The sequence below is a fragment of the Podospora pseudoanserina genome (genome assembly GCF_035222485.1).
Source record: "Podospora pseudoanserina strain CBS 124.78 chromosome 7 map unlocalized CBS124.78p_7, whole genome shotgun sequence".
Classification (NCBI taxonomy): domain Eukaryota; kingdom Fungi; phylum Ascomycota; class Sordariomycetes; order Sordariales; family Podosporaceae; genus Podospora; species Podospora pseudoanserina.
The window spans coordinates 1,963,926-1,977,841 of record NW_026946671.1 but is presented as its reverse complement, the minus strand read 5'-3'; the positions used below and the strand labels follow the sequence as shown (position 1 = coordinate 1,977,841).

General features: G+C 53.7%; 5 protein-coding genes across 5 annotated transcripts; 1 reads left to right on the top strand and 4 right to left on the bottom strand.

Annotated features, from left to right (window-relative positions):
* Nucleotides 1-147: 147 nt before the first annotated feature.
* QC764_700740 (uncharacterized protein) lies at nucleotides 148-2,487 on the bottom strand (the record flags this gene model as incomplete). The annotated part of the gene is made up of 3 exons (XM_062949741.1): nucleotides 148-736; nucleotides 801-1,238; nucleotides 1,298-2,487. 3 exons carry the CDS (start codon nucleotides 2,485-2,487, stop codon nucleotides 148-150), a joined length of 2,217 nt encoding a protein of 738 aa, XP_062796923.1.
* Nucleotides 2,488-3,666: 1,179 nt separating this feature from the next.
* On the bottom strand, nucleotides 3,667-5,454 carry QC764_700750 (uncharacterized protein; the record flags this gene model as incomplete). Its single annotated transcript, XM_062949742.1, has 1 exon — nucleotides 3,667-5,454. The coding sequence occupies one exon, from the start codon at nucleotides 5,452-5,454 to the stop codon at nucleotides 3,667-3,669; it is 1,788 nt and encodes a 595-aa protein (XP_062796922.1).
* A 769-nt stretch (nucleotides 5,455-6,223) lies between these two features.
* QC764_700755 (uncharacterized protein) lies at nucleotides 6,224-7,621 on the bottom strand (the record flags this gene model as incomplete). Its single annotated transcript, XM_062949743.1, has 2 exons — nucleotides 6,224-6,810; nucleotides 6,899-7,621. The coding sequence occupies 2 exons, from the start codon at nucleotides 7,619-7,621 to the stop codon at nucleotides 6,421-6,423; spliced, it is 1,113 nt and encodes a 370-aa protein (XP_062796921.1). The 3' UTR covers nucleotides 6,224-6,420.
* Nucleotides 7,622-8,219: 598 nt separating this feature from the next.
* Nucleotides 8,220-10,467, bottom strand: QC764_700760 (uncharacterized protein; the record flags this gene model as incomplete). The annotated part of the gene is made up of 2 exons (XM_062949744.1): nucleotides 9,295-10,467; nucleotides 8,220-9,239 (listed from the first exon to the last, which is right to left on the bottom strand). Exons 1-2 carry the CDS (start codon nucleotides 9,622-9,624, stop codon nucleotides 8,220-8,222), a joined length of 1,350 nt encoding a protein of 449 aa, XP_062796920.1. The 5' UTR covers nucleotides 9,625-10,467.
* BNA5_1 (Kynureninase (L-kynurenine hydrolase)) lies at nucleotides 10,286-12,129 on the top strand (the record flags this gene model as incomplete). The annotated part of the gene is made up of 3 exons (XM_062949745.1): nucleotides 10,286-10,780; nucleotides 10,833-11,182; nucleotides 11,236-12,129. Exons 1-3 carry the CDS (start codon nucleotides 10,600-10,602, stop codon nucleotides 12,127-12,129), a joined length of 1,425 nt encoding a protein of 474 aa, XP_062796919.1. The 5' UTR covers nucleotides 10,286-10,599.
* Nucleotides 12,130-13,916: the final 1,787 nt, after the last annotated feature.

Genomic DNA, 13,916 nt, shown 5'->3' with positions numbered 1-13,916 from the left:
AAGCTGAACATGCCCCTTCCCTTCCCATGCAACCGAATAATGCTGATAAACGCGCCAGAAAATCCCAAAGGTCGCACAAATACAAAGTATTCAAACACAATCTTGCCCTTACTCCATCCAAGCTGAATCTTTGAAGCCCGTGTTTCTTCAAGCAAGAACATACCCCCTCACGCTCCCCTCCCTCCTCACCATTCCCATCCCATGATGAACCCCATGAACCATCATCCCATTCATACTCTCCTCGCTCCCCCTCCTATTCACCGCCACCATCTTCATATTGGCATGGCTCTGACTCCCCCTCCTGCTCCGTCTCCCTCTCCCCTTCGGGTGGTTCCCCAGATTAGGCAAGTGTATCTTCCTTTCCGGATCCAACGGCAGCAGCTGTTTGAAAATCGGCTGGCTGGTCCCCACCCCGTTGTTCTTCTTTTGGAGGCTTTCCTCTATCAATTGATGCAGTCTCTTTGTCGTCAGAACAGTCTTGTTGGCGCCCTGCGCAGCGTTGTCATCCAGGATGTTGCACAAGGTTGCGGTCATGTCATCGGACGTCGAGGACTCGAAGCCGCAGGCGGCAAAGAGGTGTTTGGTGTAGGTGTTGGACTGGGGGATGGAAGAGGAAGGGAGGTTGGCTCCGCCGGCGGCGCAGCAGTCTAGGATGAAGAGGACGTCCGAGGGGCAGGTGAGGAGAGGTTGGCGGAGGGTGGACCAGGGGAGGTGCGATATAGGGCGGTAGCGCTCGCTGTGAAAAGGTGTGATTGTTAGCGACACTGACAAGCAACAGCAGGTGAATCAAGGGAACGTACTACTTCTTCATCAAGGCTTCAAATGCCGCCTTGTTCTGCCCGTGTCCTCCATTCTGGCGAGATAGCAGCTCAGAGTACAAGTCAGCAGCTGCTTTCTTGGCCCACTCGGAGTTTTCCGGGTGGTCGTGGCTACTAAAGACGAGTTCATTGTCCTCGTCAAGGGAACCATGGCCGTGGTAGTACACCACCAACAAGACATCGTCCGAGGCCAGCTGACAGAACTTGTTGAGTCTGGCGGTGGTGCTTTCGACGGGCCGGTTCATGTCGATATGGTGCTCGGAGACTTGCCAGCCGTAGTTCTTGAGGGTTTTGATCAAGCGCTCGCTCTCGTCTTCGAGGGAGATGTAATCAGCTGCTGGCGGGGCCATGTAATCCTCTGCTCGGAGGTCATGAAAGGACCAGGTGAGAATAAGGCAGTGGACCTCTTTGTATTGTTGTCTTGGAGCATGAATGTTAGTGACTGGTTTATGAACAGAAACCAACAGGGAATAACTTACCCGGTGGGTGGGAGTCGTTCACGGACACCGTCATCAGTCTCCGCCACGCGACTGGAAGATTCGCTTCTTTTCCTTGCAGTCCCCGTCACTTTACGTCTGGTGCGGTTTGTGTTGGGTTCGGTCAAGGCGGATGTGCTCGCGAGACCCATCCGTTGAAGGCCCATCCGGAGGTCGTTTTTTTCAGGGAAATGATGGAGATTATCAACGGCAACGTATCCGCCGAAATGTTGGGGGCGATACTCTCGACTCCCGTTCTGCCCAGCGCTGCCATGATGTCCATACCGAGAATACTCTTGCACGTACGGCTCGTGAGTCGGCGGTGACCGTGACACAGGCCGCGAAGTTGTCAGAGGCCAACCTGCCTCTGCAAGGGCAACGCGGGGAGAGGAATGACTGGCGACATCATGCTGATACCAAGGTTGTGGTTGTGACGAGCGAGGGTGGTGCTTTTTTGACAGGGCATGGTGGTTGTGGTGTTTGTTGTCCTTGCGATGGCGATGCTCACTTGTCCTCATGGGAGGAAAACCCCCTATCCCAAAGAACTCAGGGGAGGAACTGACGCTGCTTGATGGTGAGGTTCGTGATATGGAAAGAGATCTGGACCTGGCATGGCGATATCCCGACGAGGGCGGTGGTATCAAGACAGCAGAGTGCAGTTGTGATGTCCTGTCCCACCTCGACTTCAGATTTGCCGTGCCCCTGTCTTCAAAATAACCACCTTTTTCAAAATCCCTGTGTCGCTGACGGGGTGTCCTTGGGGTGTCTACTTCATCATAATCCCAGCCCTTTTCCCGGTATCCAGAGCCGATGACGGTAGCTGCAGTCGGCATTCCAATCATGGACCTGCCAGTCACGGATCGGCGCGATACTGGGCGCGGATTGGGAGGGGTGGTGGAAGGTGTTGGCGAGAATCCTCTTCTCCTGCTGCTCTTGCTCTTGCTCCTGCTCCTGCTCCTGCTCCTGCTCCTGCTCCTGCTCCTGCTCCTGCTGTCGGGGTGATCGGCGTGGTCACGATGAGGTGGGGTGAATGAGACGAGGGAACCTGGTGGTGAGGGGGCGGGGGCGGGGATGGGGATGTCAACTGGGACTGGGGGGAGAGCGGCGCCAGGGATGGAGATGGGATCCCAGCCGTATTCGTAGGGCTCTTGATCTCGGCCGCCTTCACGGTAGTGACGGTGGTGCCTCGTCATGTTCCTGTGCTGTTTTTGCTGGATGTTGAGGCGACGCGACGTGCGGTGAAGGGGACGAGGTGTCGTTGAAGATGAGATGAGACACAAGCAAAAGCTGTGCCGCCTCGGGCCACTCAGCCCGACAGTCTAGGTAGGTGGAAGCGACAGGGGTGTGTGTTCAGGTCAGTGCAGAAGAGCATCAGCAAAAGAAGGGCGGGGGCGCAGGTTGGAGAGAGATGCAGGGCAGATGGAGTAAACGGCAGAAGCTGGGAAAGAAATCCAGGGCGACATCATGCATGTGGAAGACTGCACGTTTGGTGGCCTCCTCTCGTCGGGGCTGATGACTGCATTATCCTCTGGGCGCTGGCTCATGGAACCTGGATGTGCTGAAATCTCAGGCCTCACCTCGGGAGGAGGGACTCCAACATGGCGACAGGGGGAACACGGGCACGCGGGCAAGCTTTGCCGCACCTGCGTTGGCCTGCATCTCAAATTCCTGCCCAATCGTTGCAAGCTCTTGGGCATACAGGGCGACCATAAACCCGGCCTTCACGGAAGTCCCCACAGCGAGTGACATCGTGACACATTGCGGCAGAGTGTGAGGCAATCCCTAAGAGATATCAAGTTTAGTAGATTCCTATTGCCATCCATACGTACAAACGTATTGTTCACGGCGCCATTCTCGTGTTCCCAAGAGACCTTGCCACTGCGCTGTTTTGTGTTGATACGGCCGGGTAGAACCCTAACCCTCACCATGACAGATGATCCATCACCCATTTCCTTCCCCTGATCTTCCATCTTCCATCTTCCACCTCCCCTGTCCCATATCACCTCCAACCTATCTAGAGTTTTTGCGTTTCTCTGTGCTGGCTCGGGCCAATCGCAAACGAAGACCAGGTTCCCAGGCGGCACCACGTGGAGGTCCAGAGTCCGTCTTCGCCGCCCTCCCACCTATCTTACACACCCCCAAACAACACCTAATATCGTACAAGCACCCCCAAACAACACCTAATATCGTACAAAACAACCCCCCAAAAAAGCATGCCGTTGTCCAGGATATCATCCAAAAGAATGACATAGCCCAAGAGTCGAAGACAATCCAATGAAGAACCAATAACGTTGCGCCGTAGACAACGCCCATCATCATGAGTTGTTCAAATATCCAAAAAAGCAATTCGTACAAAACACTAGGGTCGTCGCCTAAGCGTTACCGCGGACCTGGGCCTCCAACAACTCGACGTTATCGAGCGTCCAAGCTGGTCCATATTCATCGGAGTCTTGCGACCCAGCCTCCACCGGAACCACCAAGCTGTCCATCAGCTCGATGTTATCGAGCGTCCAGTCAGCCCCGTAGTCTGACTCTTGGCTCAGCGGTGCCATGCTATCCCCATTTCGTGTCCCGCCGTGCTGTGACGTGAAGAGTTCGGTGGTAGCAGCCGCCTGCTGAGCAAACAGCCGCTCCTCCTCCCTCGAACGCTCCATGAAGTTCTGAAGACGCCGCTGCCGCTCGCGCTCCAGCGCCGCCTGCTTTCGCCGTTCTTCCTCCGCTTCCTTCTCGGCTTGGAGCTCTGCAGCCCTAGCCGTAAGGATAGCGATCCCGTTCCCGCTGGATCCAAAGGGCCGTTGGGGTGACCGAGACCGCTTGGGGGGTTCTGGCTCGCAAGGTGGCGGGTTGAGAGGCTGGGGCTGCCCAACCTCCTCGTCCGCAGAGTTGAAGGACGACGTGAAGAACTGACTGTACGTAAAACCGTCCAGCGTATCTTCTGTCTGTCTTTCAACTCGCGCGGACGGCTCCCCAACCGGTTCCGAACTGATCTGATCAGCCATCGCCCGGTTGGGCAATGAAACCCTCCCCGTGGGCACATGCGGGGAACTGTCATTGATAGGGTCGCTGACGACGTCCGGTTGCTTCTGTCCATCTTGCACCAAGATCGGCTCATCGTCCTCGAATTCAGGATCCCAAACCTCCTGACTCGAGAACACCAAATCTTGGGAAGTGATAGGACGAACATACCCGGTGTCGTCATCGACGACCGGGTCTGGCAGGGCGTCTAGCGGCGGTGCCAGATTTCTCTGGCTGCTCGCAAGGGCCTGCTTCAACACCGATCGGTGCAAAGGAGAGGACTTCATGAATGCCGGTGGACCTCTGCGAACCGGTGACGACGGCTCCGTGGTCTCCACCCGCGGCTCTTCCAACTCCCGAGCCGCCTGGGAGGCAGTCGGAAAGTCATCGATAAGAGCCTCAAGAAGCTCCTCCGGAGAGTTGGATGGGTGCAGGAAAGCTGCTGCAAGCTCGTCGCGCTGCAAGAAATCTTGCTGGCTTTGAGTCTCCCCCAAACGCTGTCTCTTGATCGAGGCCGACTCGGAAGGGCTTCCAACAGGAGTCAGATTCTCCTTGTTTTCTACCTCCATCATCGCCGGCCGATCAGCTTGGTAGGCGTCAGAGTCTCGCTTTCGCGAAACCCCGTTGCCCTTGAAAAAGGTCGAGAGCGTGGCCTGGCTCGGCCTCACGCGAACGAGAGGTAAACCCTGCCGCCTCCTCTCTTCCGCCAGCTCCAACTCCCTCTCCTTCTTCCTGTCACGGAGAACTTTGGCTCTCTTCGAGGCCTTCAGTTTCTCCTCCTCCTTCCGCTCGCGCTCTCGCTCGGCTCGTTCCCGACGTAGCCTTTCGGCTTTCGTCATTTTGGGCAGCCTATTGGCTTCCCGATAGGCCTTCTGAGCTTGCTTGGTGGTCATTGGAGGTTTGGACTCCGGACCGTCCATAGCGAGCGCTTGCTGGAAAGTGACAGGGTTGGGCACCACAACAAACGTGTTTTGTTGTAGCGGCATCTGTACATGATTGTTGTTCAGTAGATCTGTATAGAAAGATATCGAATATTGTGATGATAGTGTTGATGATGATGATGGGGATCGCGAAAAATCGTGACAAGTTTCAGAGTTGGCTTGACAACCACCAAAACAATGAACCAGGGTGACGCGACTTTGCATGTGAAGATGTTGGCGGGGTTGGTGGGACAGGGCTGCGCCAGACGTTGACTCGCGCCTTGGCACCGGTGCAACTTTTAAACCTCAACCTTGCGATCTCGAGATGTCGGTGGGGAGAGGTGTAGGAGGTGAGGAAGAAGAGAAGAGGAGGAGGACGGATGATGGAGAGAGGAATCATGTCGGGCCCGAGGCGATGAAGAAGGGCGGGCAGTGTCGGTCACGTTGTGGTGGGAAATGGTGAGGGCAGGGAATCGACTTACCTTGTAAATGTACGACTCTTTGCTTGTAAAAAGGTGACAGGTCGAGTGTAGCTGAAGCTAACGAGCGGTGTTACTTCGAGAAGATGGTCGTGGTGCTTTGCATGTGTATGCAAAGGAATCTTCTCGGTGGATGGAGAGGGAAAGGAAGCAGGGCAGCATGAAGCTGGGAAAATGGGCAGGCATATATACTTGAGTGGGAGAGCACAGACCACCAGAAGGTGAAATCGTCAACAGTGCTCCAATTGCTCTCCCAGCAGGTCGGTACACTGTAACTCCTCTAACACAAAAACCCCACCTTTCACGACGCGACGGGTGAATGTGGGTCTGTGCGGGCTGGGCCGCTGTGGTCCCTGCAACGACAGGGAGACCCCTTCGTCAGTGACACCACATTAACACCGGGACAACTTGGCCTACGAGCAGTGGTGAGAAGGACAAAAGCAACGCCCCAGGAACGGCAGAAGGGTCAACAGGCAGAGTTATATAGCGAGAGTAGAGTCATCAAGAGACGCACGTTGAAGCAATCAAAAAGAAGACCTTGTTTGCCCATTTACCTAGATATCTACTGGCTTCTATATACACATATGAAATGCATGTGGTCGTCCACAATCAAACTCACTCGTCCGGTTTGTTGATAATCAAAGAACCACCCCCAGCGCCAGCTCGTCACCGTGAAGTCGAAGGAAACCCCTCTGGAATCCTGTGTCAGGATCTACGACCGCCCTGTCAACAGCTTCATCAACGACAAGCTGTTCCAGCTGCTCGTGCTCACCCTCCTCGACATCTCGTCTCCCCCACCCTCACCGCTCGCCAGGGCCCTCTTCCACTGCTCATATGTCTGCAGCTCACAAACACTCTTGGCCCGCTCAACCTCCTCTTCAAAAGTCGGCAACTTCCCGCTCATCCTGTTGGTATGGTTGATTTCAGCCTCCTTGACCAGATCCTGCGCTCCCTTGTTGATCTTGAGCAGGATCCAACCCACAAACCCCGGGGCAGCAGGCATCGGCTTCCCCGTCGCCCGTTTATGAGCCTCAAGCACCTCTTTCATCGTCATCGGGCCAGACGTGACGCAGAGAAACTGGTTGAAGTATGGCTCTGGGTTCTGTTTACGCGTTGTCAGCATCTTGTTTGTTTACTCAAACCATTTCAAACACGGGGGCCATCAAGAGCAACCAAACAAAACCGCGTACCTGTAATAACCCAGCAACCACCCTCCCCAAATCCCCCGACGCAACCATCGGAAGCGTCGTCTCCTTCTTCAACCCATCCCTATACATCGTCGCCCCAATCGCCCCAAACATGCCCTCCAGGTTCTCGTAAAAGAACCCCGGCCGTATCACGATCCATTTCAGCCCGGGGTTCTTCTTCCCCAAGTCCTCAATGTAGTACTCCACCTCTCTCTTCTGCTTCCTCGACTCGTCGATCCCATGGCTGGGATCTGGACCGATGGGGATCGCGCTGCTGTACACCAAAATGTTGACCCCAAACTCCACTGCCAGATCTGCAATCAGGGTCCCCTGGGCTTTTTCCTTTTGGGCCGTTGATGGTGTGCCAAGTCCAGGGTAGGCGAGCACGACGAAGACGGAGTAGATGTTGGGGTGGGATTCAAACACTGTCCGGAGGGTGGAAGGTGTGTTGAGGCAGGCTTCTACAAGCGTGATTTTGGACGTGGCATTGTGTTGTTTGGCTTCTTCGAGGAGCGCCTGGGCTGGTGGGGCAGAGGCGTCTCGAGTGAGGGCGAGGATGCGCCAGTTTTCAGCTTGAGATCTAGGGAAGGTTGTCGTTGTGGGTGATGATGGTGTTGACGCTGCCGAAGGGAAGAGCAAGGAGCGGATGAAAGCCCGACCTTGCTTACCTGTTGCGCCTATCACCAGGACGGTCTTGGTTTCTGGTGTTGTTGTTGTTGATGACATGGTGATGTGGTTGTATAAAGTGTATATATAATAGAAAGAAAGAAAAAGGGAATAAGAAGAAAAGAGAAGAGGTAGCTAGCGGAGGGAAAAGACAACGACAGCAAGGATGAGAATGAGGAGATGTCTATCTGTGTTGATCAAGTAGGTAAAGTAGGGATATGCCATCCATCATCCATCGGTAGTGAGATGGCAATGCTACGTAGCAGATCTACTGCAACATGATCAGAGCAAGTGGGATATTTGGCAGTGGTGCTTGCGAATGCGAAGCCATCGTGGGCTGTGATTGGCCGAGACACACCCCAAAAGTTCCAACATGATGTGCAGCAAAGCGGGTAATCAAAGGAACTTTGCACGGCGCCCTACCGCAGTAAGGAACTGGGGGGAACTTTGGGGGGCCGCCCGCCGCAAAAACCGGAGACCCGACCCCGCGGATGTGGGTTGTTTATTGCCGAGACAAGTTTTGCATTTGAACTTGTTCAAGAACATCATCTTCTATTTGTCGAGACACACATTCATCAGCCGCCCGCCGCATATCACAAGCCCCGCTATCCTACAGCAAAGTTCCCTCCTTTTTTCATGACATGACATGACATGGCGTTCATCGCGAAAAATCCCCCGCGCGAAACGTTTCATCCCGTGATTGCTTCAGGAACGGCAATAGTGCAGTCCCCCCTGTCCCCGTCAGCTTCTTATCATCATCCCCCGCCAGCCTCGATGACGCCGTCGCCAAGTTACTTCCCTTGGCCTTGTTCTCCTTCCTCGAGGGGATCACGATATATCGCGTCACAATCTGCAAGTGCTTATTCCTAAACTCGGCCAGCGCCTTGGTCGCCGTCGTGAACGCCTCCCTCAACTCCCTTCTCTCACCGTCGTTTCCCTCTGTGCTTGGTGTCACCAACAAATCCTCCACACCTTTCCTCAATCCTCCTGGATACCGCCCCTCAACAAACTCAAGAAGCCTCCTGTGCGGCTCCGGCATGTACCCTCTAACCTCCCTGTGGAAACTCTCCATCTTCTTCTCCCGCGAGTACGAGTCCGGACTCGCATTACCCTGCGCGACGTGCTCAACTCCCAGCACGAGGTCAAATAGCTGGATGAGCGAGCTTTGGCCGTTGCTTCCTCCTCGGTACTGTCTCCATTCTCCCTTGCCGTCTTGTCCTTCGTCATAGAACACGCCGTTTGGCAGCCCGGCCCCGGCCATGTTCTTGCTGCCTGCTAGGAAAGGGCGGATCTGATGGTAAAACACTTCTGGGTCGCACCTTTCGTCCATCCTGTCGAGCAATATCCCCAGCTTGTGGATGCAGGAGGTGATTTCGTTGATGGCCTCGGTGGCGGCGGGAAGGTCGTGGTGTTGGAGGGCAGATAGGGCGGAGAGCATGACGGGGATGATGGGACCGCCTCGGGCCTCCATGGCGACGCTGACCATGTAGAACCAGGACTCATCTTGAGTGCCGGTGAAGGTGTGGAGTGCGGTGAGGGAGTCGAGGTCAGCGAGGTCGGATGTTGGAGATACCGAAGAAAAGTTCCAGAGGTTGACCGCGGCATAGGTGGCTACTGGGGGAAGAGAGAGGTGTCTGGAAACGGAGAGGAGAGGGACAGTTATGGGTGGGGGGAGTATCTGTGAGTAGTGTCAGTTCAAAGTAAGGTGGTGCTGGTTCAGGTGAAATACCGACCTCGGAAGCAACGTCACCTCCCCAGACGTAAGCATGTGTGAGGAAGCCCAAGACAACATAGGCTCGTCTCCATTCGGCTTCTGAGGCCAGACGGTCTGTTGATAGGACTGGCAATCTGTTTACCTCCTGGCGGAGAGTCTGTTGTTGAATGTGGGAGGAAAGAGAAGAGACAATGGTTTCCCAGGGGGCATAGTATTGATCTGGAAGCCTCGAGAGAGGTTGTTGTTCTGGAAGGAAAGCATTGGATGTGACACCAAAGTCGTCTGATAGGACGCGAGAAACATCACTGTGACTAGCCTTGGTGGCAGGCAGTGGCTCGCAGGGTGACATGGTGAGAGCGGAAGATTGGATGAAGTGAGACAAAACCCAGAAGCGGTAGTCAAGATTCAGGTGAGCGCGGAAGATGAGATGGGTGGCAAAGGGTCAGGAGAAGGGGGAACATCTCGGTAAAGAAGAAATAGAAACGGGGGCTCGATAAGATGCCCCATCGGCCAGCAAGGGGGTCAGCGGTCAACAACGGCTTTGGCAGTTGGCACTGGGCTTGGGCAGACAAACAGAAGCTGGGCCGAACCAGATGATCCGAGATCATGGTGACGTTTTACCTGTATGATGCCTCTAGCCTCCGTCCGTCCTTCCGAGCACAGATTAGCGGCGCTTTTTTCTGTTTGATAACAAGATGGCAGGGCCGGTGTGCGTACAGGTGCAGAATGCTGTGCAGGTAGGAGGTGTAAGCCACCGTCCGATGTCGTCTTGGCAGCTCTTTTATTTGACGAATACAACACGGGCCGGGAATCCAGTCGAGTCGAGTCGGTGGTAAGGAGTAAGGCACAGTTCAATATTCAATAGACAAGAGTCCGTGCAGGTGTGCAAACAAGGGTCGGATTGATGCATTGAGATGACGTTTTGTGATGGGCTTTGCCCGATTGCAGCATGTGGTTACCCCAACCAAGATTCTGCAAAACAGGTCCTGGAGTTGGTCAGTTTGGATTCTCTGTAATTTTTCAGCCCTGTAATTGCTGTCTTTGGGATCCCTAATCGGCGTCATCGTCCGTTTGTATGGTGGAGCTGCGGAAGTGCGGATGGCGGAAAGGTGCGGAAGACGGATCGCGGAAACCCGTCTGGGGCCCACTCCGACCCGGGAGCATGGAAATGGTGACACGGCACGTGGCCTCCGAAAACGGTTTGTGGACTTGTATAAAGTGATACAAGGGATAGAAAGGGGGAGTGCGATATGGCCTCATGGAAGTCGATACAATATCTTCCCTTTCAGTTTCAGTCTTGTAGTTCTGTGTCAACAGCGGCACAATGGATTCTCTCACAGCAACCTTCCGGAACGGCCAGAAGCCGTCATTTCCAGCTGAAGCGGGAACTCTTGAATACGCTCAAAGTCTTGATCAGCAAGACAAGCTTGGCCATCTCAGAAAAGAATTCAATATTCCCACGAGGACTTCGTTGAAGAAGAAGGCTCTGAATGGGGTCAGTCCCGGTATGTGTTGCGCCCTCTGTGCCTGAACCAGCAGACTCTAACAACCTCGTAGGGGAAAACGACAGTGAAGATGAAAAGAGCATCTACTTTGTTGGAAACTCCCTCGGCGCTCAGCCAAAAGCTGTGAGAAGAGCCCTTGAGTCACAGCTAGAAACATGGGCCAGCATCGGTGTCAACGGTCACTTTTCAACCCTCGAAAACTCGCCTCTGTCCAGCTGGCAAGACCTGGCCGAGTCTTGTGCCAGGAAATCGGTCGACCTCGTTGGTGCTGCTGTGCCAGAAGAGATCATCTACATGAACACCCTCACCGCCAACCTCCACCTCATGATGGCCTCCTTCTACAAGCCAACAGCAGAAAGACACAAAGTCATCATCGAGTGGAAACCCTTCCCTTCAGACTGGGTATGTCTCCTCCCTCCCATTCTTCCCTTTTCCGGACTTCTAACCCCACAAAGTACGCCATCCAATCCCAAATCCGCCACCACAACCTCTCCCCCTCCACCTCCCTCATCGAAATCCAACCCACCCCCGACCTCTACCTCACCACCGAATCCATCCTCGCCACCATAACCGAGCACGCCCCCTCCACCGCTCTCGTCCTCCTCCCCGGAATTCAGTACTACACCGGCCAGCTCCTCGACATCAAAACCATCACCGCCCACGCCCACTCCCTCGGCATCCCCTGCGTAGGCTGGGACCTCGCCCACGCGGCCGGCAACGTCCCACTCTGCCTCCACGACTGGAACGTCGATTTCGCGGTGTGGTGCACCTACAAGTACATCAACGCCGGACCGGGGTCGACAGCCGGCTTGTTCCTTCACCAAAAACACCATTCCAGAAACCTGGACAGGTTGGAAGGTTGGTATGGAGCGGACAAGTCGGTTAGGTTTCTGATGGAGAAGGAGTTCAAGCCTGGCAAGGGGGCGAGCGGCTGGCAGTTGAGCAACCCGAGTGCGATTGACCTGGCGAGTGTGAGTGCTGCGTTGGGGTTGTTTGAGTCGGTGGGGGAGAGGTATATGGAGAGGTTGAGGGGTAAGGCGGTGGTGCTGACGGGGTATCTGGAATGTTTGCTAGAGGGGCTGATCAGAGGGGGGGTTGGGAGGAAGGGGGAGGAGCAGGCTTTTAGGATCATCACGCCGGGGAATCCGCTCGAGAGGGGGACTCAGTTGAGTTTGATGCTGAGGGAGGGGATATTGGAGGGTGTGAGTAAAGTGTTGGCGGAGGAGGGGGTAGTGTGCGATGCAAGGAAGCCGGATGTGATTAGAGTGGCTCCGGTGCCGATGTATTGTCGGTTTGAAGATGTGTGGAAGTTTGTGGAGATATTCAAGGGAGCGTTGGCGAGGGCGTAGACATGAGTGGGCATGGAGAACCAAAAGCATGTGATAGCTAGTAGAACATCAAATAGACTTAGACAGGCTAGAAATAGAGACAAGCACTTCGTGGACAAATTAACTGGTACTGCAAGTCGGTAAAAGGAGTAATCGTTGTTAAGCTACGCCTCGTCAAAAGAAGGATAGGCCTATTAGTTATCTTCTTGGGCCTATTACCCATCTTTTATAGCATCTTAACTATCTTTTAAAGTCTATTAACTATCTTTCAAAGCCTCTTGACCATCTTTTAAGGCCCCTTGACTATCTTTCAAAGACAATTAATTATTTTTCGAGGCTGGTGGTTTGCAGTGCCATTTATTTTGTCCACAACGTGACAAGGCATGGAAAGAGAGCACAACTTCGAGGCTAAATAAGCGAGGCAAATAGCCGATAAAATCTTCAGCACGAACAGCTGTCGACAATATGTTCATCATATGGGAGAGCAGAAATGGAATACACCAAGTACAAGCGGGGGGGTAACCTTCTACTGTTCCGTACGAATCTCCTCAACATACCCCTCTGTGCACTCTTGGACAGCTAAAAAGTGACAACAGCTATCAAGAGCGCATCACAAGCCCACAGGCAATCCCATGGAACGTTGACCCTAGTCTAGTATCATCTGCTTGCCCGGTAGTGCCATCAGGTTCAAGTTCTACTGCCTTCAATCCTCATCTCGAACACTCTGTTTCATATCACGAGCTGAGAGCGACTACATCTGGGCGTCAAGAGTCCGAAACTCGGAAACCCTCGTGTATATATCAGCAGGCCGGAACCTGGCAGGGAGGGTGACCGGCTTCCTGGAGTCGGAACGACCATGCTTTACGCATGTCCCTTTCAAAAGCGAAATCCTTGCAGGTTCAATATAGGAGACTATTAATTTTGTGCTATTGACAGTTTCAATAGTATCGGGCTAGTCGTGTAGGTTTGTTGCTCAGTGTAATTACCAGATTACCCACCAGAGGCTGACAGCTCTACAATAGCAACCATGTGTTACAAATGCACTCTCAGAAGCGCCGCTGTCCAAGATGTCATATCTTTTTTCCCAGTCGGGGATTGCTTCGAGACACATGCACAGTTACCGCCAGAAGAAATGTGCCAGATAGTTTCAGAGCGCCAGTTTAGTTTTGAGGATGGAGTGAGCAGGCCTGGATTCTCAAAGAACACATGGCATCAGAAACAATGACGTGGCAGACTGTGGAATATTCTCTTTCCTGAAGACTCAATCTACAAACATTCCGTCACCAAGCATGTACCTACTGTTTCCACACTCATTCCTTCGATAGAGACTCACCTTCTCATGTTTCGGGTTATCAGCCCGTCGTTGAAGCCTTTGAGATCAAACAGAGCTTTAAAGAACACGCCGAGAAGCGAATCATCCCAATACTCTCGAACCTACAAGATCTTGCGGCGAGTTTATCACGGGATACAAACAAGTTTTGGATCATGGCAAAGATTGACAAGGCAATTTCCGAAACTAGGCAGTTGAGCAAGTTGAGCGAGCAAGGTGCAAATTTCTGAAGGGAGGGCCTGCTGCAACTGAGAGCCTAGCATCAGACCACACAATAAATCGGTTCCGGTGTTCCTATGTGAGGAACATGTGCTCTTTGTGCTTTCAGGGAGTTGGGATGAAATTGTGTTGATTAGGGGAAATGGAGATGTACATTTGGATACCTCACACCAATGCCACTATGTCGAGCATTTTTTGATGACCGTTGGAACCACCAGGTCCGTCGAGCTCAGGCTGGATACAACTTGAGACCACCCTT